The sequence below is a fragment of the Haplochromis burtoni genome, unplaced genomic scaffold (genome assembly GCF_018398535.1).
Source record: "Haplochromis burtoni strain Fernald_Lab_line unplaced genomic scaffold, NCSU_Asbu1 Contig_164, whole genome shotgun sequence".
Lineage (NCBI taxonomy): Eukaryota > Metazoa > Chordata > Actinopteri > Cichliformes > Cichlidae > Haplochromis > Haplochromis burtoni.
In genome coordinates, this window is record NW_024582525.1 from 457,186 (window position 1) to 463,441 (window position 6,256).

At 39.0% G+C, this 6,256-nt stretch overlaps 1 protein-coding gene across 1 annotated transcript; it reads right to left on the reverse strand.

Annotated features, from left to right (window-relative positions):
• Nucleotides 1–242: 242 nt before the first annotated feature.
• Nucleotides 243–6,000, reverse strand: syt1b (synaptotagmin Ib). Its single transcript, XM_014337038.2, has 10 exons — nucleotides 5,834–6,000; nucleotides 4,837–5,008; nucleotides 4,469–4,627; nucleotides 2,638–2,819; nucleotides 2,175–2,288; nucleotides 1,864–2,031; nucleotides 1,590–1,757; nucleotides 1,269–1,386; nucleotides 787–920; nucleotides 243–704 (listed from the first exon to the last, which is right to left on the reverse strand). Exons 3-10 carry the CDS (start codon nucleotides 4,602–4,604, stop codon nucleotides 498–500), a joined length of 1,227 nt encoding a protein of 408 aa, XP_014192524.2. The 5' UTR covers nucleotides 4,605–4,627; nucleotides 4,837–5,008; nucleotides 5,834–6,000; the 3' UTR covers nucleotides 243–497.
• Between the last annotated feature and the right edge of the window lie 256 nt (nucleotides 6,001–6,256).

Consider the following 6,256-nt stretch of genomic DNA (forward strand, 5'->3'; position numbering starts at 1 on the left):
TAAGTGCCGCCTAGAAATTATCTTGGCTTCTCTTTCTTGGCTCCTCAGTCACAGTGCACTATATTAACCTTTAATGATATTATTTTTCTTGTAAAATGTTACAGTGGAATACAATAGAAATTTAACGTACCTAAATGAATTTCAAAAGAATGAATCAGGCACTTAATAGCAGTCATACAAGTGCCTATTTTCAGCCCTTTGGCTTGTCTATTGCGTAAGTGTAATTTGCTTGGTGGACATCATAGAACAGATGACACTTACAAGTAAAAAAATGTAATTTGCTTTAATAACACTGTACATAGTGATGCATCTTTGATAAGGCAGAAGCAGGAGGAGGGAATGAAAAGCTTGCAGCCTGTTTTAAAGACTTGGATATTGTCATGGCTAAAGCAAGTTATCATTGAGTAGAATTAGTCAGTTAAGCTGCTTAACATTCTAAAGGAACAAAAATTAGAAGTATTTGAGGTAAATGCTGAGTTTTATATCCCTCCAGGCTTTCATTTCTTGTTGGAAATTAGTGCATTGACTTCATCTTCTGGTTGAAGGCTATGCCACTGGGCTATTGGCCGCCGGGGGTTGGCCAGCATGTCTGACCAATGGCGTTGCTCAGTTCCAGTGCTGTTCCCGCCCAGCAACACCTTCCCAATAGCGTCATTCTTCCCAATCTTGTCATAGTCGAGCACAGTCACTGCTACCTGCACCTTCTACAAATGAAAATACAGATGCACAAATATCAGTGCTGATTATTGTATTTGTGTGCTTGTATTTGCAATTAAAAATGTGTACCTCTATCTGTTCACAAGGTACTTCAAAGCTGAAGGATTCATTGTAGTAAGGGTTCAAAGTGTTTTTCTTAATTGTTGTTTTCTTTTTCTTGAGTCTTTTCCCATTCTGCATTAAGTGGATCTTCACATATGGGTCTGGAAATGAGAACAGGGAGTTTTTATGTCACAGAGCAGACCAACGGCCTGGCATGGATGCAGTAACTCCATCAATGAAACACAACATCAATTGTCCTCTTTTTGAAAGTGGGCACAGTACTAAAAAGGCATTTAGAAGACCAAAACTGAGCCAGCACTACCAAATCTGGAGTTTGAAGAGAGCACCTGGTGAAATCATCAATTACACAGAGAGACATATGTTTAGATTTTGTATTAATTGGTTTGCACTGAATCATGAAAATTATCAGTACTAAAAAAAGGTCAAAAAGATTATTGCCAAAGGCTCTAAATCTGAGATGATTTCAAAGTTTTTGCTGCTTAACTCACCTGATAATCCACCCACATCCATTTTCTTCAGATTTTTGGCCTCCAAAATCACCACTGTCAGCTTCCCTGCTGTAGGGACATACCTCAAGGACAAACATATGTCTCCAAGCCGTTCACTCTAATACACACAAGGAGTAGTGAAAAAGAAGAGTATCACATTCGATGAATGTTTAATAAATTTTAATGCATAAATTATTAATTAGTAAAAGAAGCTGGAGTTCCTAAGACTGAAATGCTTTGTGTAGTTTTTAAAAAGCTAAACGCATTCATCTTCTGTGCTCCTCCCTTCTTCACCCTCCCCCTGTCATAATATTCTCCTACCTCCTCCTTCTCTGCCTTCTGCAGGTCCCTCCACTCTTGCAGAGACTGGCTGAAGTCCACACTGCTCATGGGTATCTTCACAGCTCCAATAGCATCATGTTTTGAGAAACGGTCAAAGTCATACACAGTCATCACAAGGCTCTTCCCGCCCAGCTCAGTGTATGGTACCTGCAGAGCAGAGAACATGATTAAAGGCAGTCATTTTGCACATATATTAACAGAGCTGCTAGTCAGGGGAAATGACCTTTATTTATGTTGGTGTATTACAATTTACCTTAAATGTGAAAGTCTCATTGAAGTTGGGTTCTAAGGTCTTTCTATGAACTTTGGTTTCAAACTTTTTCTTTTTGTCTGGTAGCAGATAGAGTTTAACGTAAGGGTCAGAACTTCCTCCCACATCCATCGCAGGTAGCTCTGCAGCCTGCAAGATGCCTACCACCAGCTGGAACATGATAACAGGGGAATGTAAGGGGGAGAAAAGAGACTCTGGCTAATTGACAGGGAGAAGAAAAGTATTCAAATGTGACATTTTGAGAGCTGGCAGATGGTGGGCAAAACGCATCATAGTGAATAGCTGGGACTCACCGTATTATCTGTGAAATTGTAGTCTAATGTGAAATGTAGTCTGCCCAGCTTCTCGTCTTCCTTGGGCTCGTTATCTGACAGCTCTGTTTCTTTGTCACATTCATCTTTCAGGGACTGCATGCAGACAGACATGCATCACATCAGGTAATCTGTGCTACAACTTGTGAGGATGTTCCTTCTGTATGTTGTGTACCCTCACACAACCAGACACAGAAATAGATGATACATGAGCAATGTGTGACACACAGCTTTGATTAAAGTCCAGAACAAGTTACTCACACCATAGTTCAACTCTTATTACAACATGAAGGAGTACAAAACATCCATATGTCTGAACACACACTGACAGTTTTAGTAGTCCTGGATGTCCCGGATGTCAGGACTGTGATACATTGCAAGGACAATGCGTCTGCAGGCGGGAGAGGGGGGGGGGGGGGACAGACTGTGTGTTTTTACAGCTTACCTCATTGTAACCTCCATCCATTTCAGTGTCACAACCTCCCTTACTCTTCTCTTTCCCCTTTTTCTTGTCCTTTTCTTTGCCCTTGTCCCCCTTTTTTAGGAACTTCTTCCATACGCACACAGCGCAGGACAGCACCATACACAGGCTCACAATACAAAGGGCAGCGACAGCCCATGATGGCACTGCAAATCCACAAAGCACAGAGATTAATCATACATAAATGTTTGACAAAAAATTTAGTTCTTGTTGTTTTCTCTTAAAATAGTTTTAAGGCAAAATGAAATAAAACAAATGTCTACATTGTCTGAATTAAGAGTACATAAAGTGAACACTGGGAAATAGTGCAATGAACCCTAATGTTCCTGTATTATTTGTTGAATAGCTGATAATTCAAGTCTTTATGGAATTTTGCATTTATTGTAAATCAACTGTACAGCTCTACAGTGTTATCTATGAGGGCACAATCCATGGAAATTTTAGACCATAATTTGGGGTTATGTTAATCCAGATTAAAACATATTGCAAGGTGTTGTCATCTGTCATGTCATGGTATTATCACAGCATAGTTCAAGTGCTTGTTCTGAAGTGTCGTTTCAAGGGACATCACCATCTCCAAGATTACATTTTTGTCATTTGGCATGCAATTTTAAATTTTCCAAAAAATGTGCATGCATATGGCTGTCCAAGCGCATGTATAACTCAAGTTAGTTTCTTTCATTTAAGGAACATTTCTAAATTGCAAGCTATAATCTTCTCTGAACTAGAGAAAATTGTTCATGTGTTTGTGTCATTGCGCCTACATTATTCTAATGCCTTATTTACTGGCTTAGATCAATCATTTCTGTCACGCCTCCAATCAATACAAAACGCTGCAGCCAGACTCCTAATGCACTCTGGCAAGTGAGCTTACATCACCCTTGTTTTATCCTCTTTACATTGGCTCCCAGTTGATTTTAGAATTTGTTTTAAAATTCTCACACTTCCCTACAGAGCACTAAATGGAAAAGCTCCAGACTACATATCTCAAAATCTATTATTTGTCCCTCATACAAGACTGAAGAATAGGGGGGGCAGAGTCTTTCAGTCTGCGGCACCAAGGCTCTGGAACAGTTTATCTCTGTGAAATCTTTTTTTGAAAAGAATACTGTTAAATTGGGCGTTCAGTTGACATTCTTCTTCTTTTTAAGTTTTTATTCTGTTTTAATGTTGTTGTCTATTGGTATTGTCTCTTAATTGTTGTAGCATAATGCAACATATATCTGTAAACAGTGCTATATAAATACATATGACTTACTTCATCTGAAGTACAACAACAAAAATATAAAAAGAATGATTTCCAACTATGATTGTCACACAAACTTGTAATGCACTACTACCAGGGAGGGTATTTTAAAATTAAATCTATATAATTTAAAATATGTCTATATGTTTAATGTGGGATATTTGCTCCATAAAAGCAAATGTGTCAAATATGGCATTTTAGATGTTGTTCTGTGCTTTGGCCTTCAAAAATATTTGTTGAAATTATATCACTTGCATTACTGTTTGCTGTTAGGGGATAATATCTGACTGAATCATTGCAGCTATCCGATCCCAGTCCTCCAGCTGACTGGGAAAACACCGATAATACTAACAAGAAATGTGAGATGTTCAAATTTCTTAATAGTGCACAAGTTTCTTAATTTCTTCATATACTTCACCACATCCCCGTAGCAGCTAGAAAAAAATGTAACTTGCTCACATTCATAATTTTTATAATCTTTTTTCCTAATTTTCCTGGTTACAAATGTTAATTCATACATTTTATCATTAAGTCATTTCTCGAACTCACTGTGGATGCTGTGAAGTTCACTCATGAACTTATTAAGACTGTGGCCTCCAGATTTTTGGTCTGGCGTGGTAGTTGCATTTGGCAGATGGGTAGGGGTAGCTGAGGTGCTTGGTTCAACTCGGCGGTTCCCAGTCATTATTAGAAGAGTGACGACAGAAACTGGTGAGATGAAGAAAAAAGATTGCTCAGCCCTAAAAACATCACAGCACGTGCAATAAAGAGAACATTATACTTCCATAAAATAGAAGACTGTTGCAAACTTTCCGTAGAACCATCCAAACAAACAATATCAACACGGATACACACAAAGGAGAGTTTCCATATTTGTTATTGATCAGATAGCAGTAATGTGCTTATAGATGCTGTACCATCAGTGAGAAATGACTTCTCTTGTTTCTGCTGGCCTGGCAAAAACACTTGAAAACAGGATGTGAAAGCTGCTCTCTCTCTCTCTCTTTCTGCCAAACTGCTGACATGGAGGTGTTTGGTGAGGTGGGAGGTTGAAGCGTCATGCGTGGACCTCTGCTGTTCCACAATGAGCTGCCAAAGGTGAAAATCATGTGCCAAGGTGATGTTTAACAAAGGCAAACAAACTAAGTGAGGGGAAGTTAATTTGCTAAAAGTTGGCTCCCAAATGCAAAACTGTTTTGGTACGTTATATTCTATTCTGCAGACATCGCGAGGATTGAGTATCTGAGGCTGAATCAGCAGATGGGATCACACACAGATACTGATCTCATTTTATGTCTGCATTTTCAGGATCATACACCAATTTTGTCTGAAAAGATACACCACTGTTACTAAGAGTTGCAGGAGCAAGCAGAATTAAAGGGATACCCAAAGGAATCAGGAGTTCTTCCAAACACTATATCTACAATATTACAGAGCTCTGACACTGGTGATATTATCGTGTATTCTAAACAGCATTGCTCAAAATACATGATAAAATGTTCAGCTGTGCATGTCCTATGACAGATTCTACAACATTTAGAAAAAAGAGCTAATTTGATGCAAGACACTTAATCAACGTGTATGACTCTATTCTAAAACAGAAGGTAATATGTAATATGTAACAATATGTATAAAAGGTGTTAAATTCACCTAAATGTTTAGACAATATACAGCTTAGCATATATATCAACCTCCAAAGGTTTGTTCCTTCAGAGGAAGTTCCCTTTACTAGTTATGATTTTACATATTATTAAATGACCAAGACTGTATCCAGTAGACAATATAACAAATATTTACCATTGTGTATTCATGAGTCTTCACATAGTTAATATTTAGGTTCACCACAGTCAGGACAGAAAAAGGCATTTCAACTGATGAAACAACATTTGAAATGAATAGGAAATAGAGACATACCTGTATTAAAGTGTCCCAGCAGCAATATTCAGACTTGCGGGCAATTCTTTTCCTTACACAAAAATGCAGGAGGAAGATAAAAGATGACAGAACACGAGACGCAGATGAGAACGGTGAGGTAAGGACCACCACGCTGGCCGTTGTCCTTTTGTTTTTGTGTCTTGTGCGTTCTTAGACATAAAGAAGAACAGTGCAGGTGTGCGAGAGCTGGATCAGGAGCGAGCGCGAGAGAAAGGGTGGGGTGGGTATAGGTGAAATGGCAGCTCAGTCATCTTGTGTTGCTTCCCTCTGTGTGTGTGTGTGTGTGTGTGTGTGTGTGTGTGTGTGTGTGTGTGTGTGTGTGTGTGTGTGTGTGTGTGTGTTCTGGTGAATTTGTTCTGTGCATTCAGGTCTCATGGGAGCACTGGTCCTGATTTCTGCCAC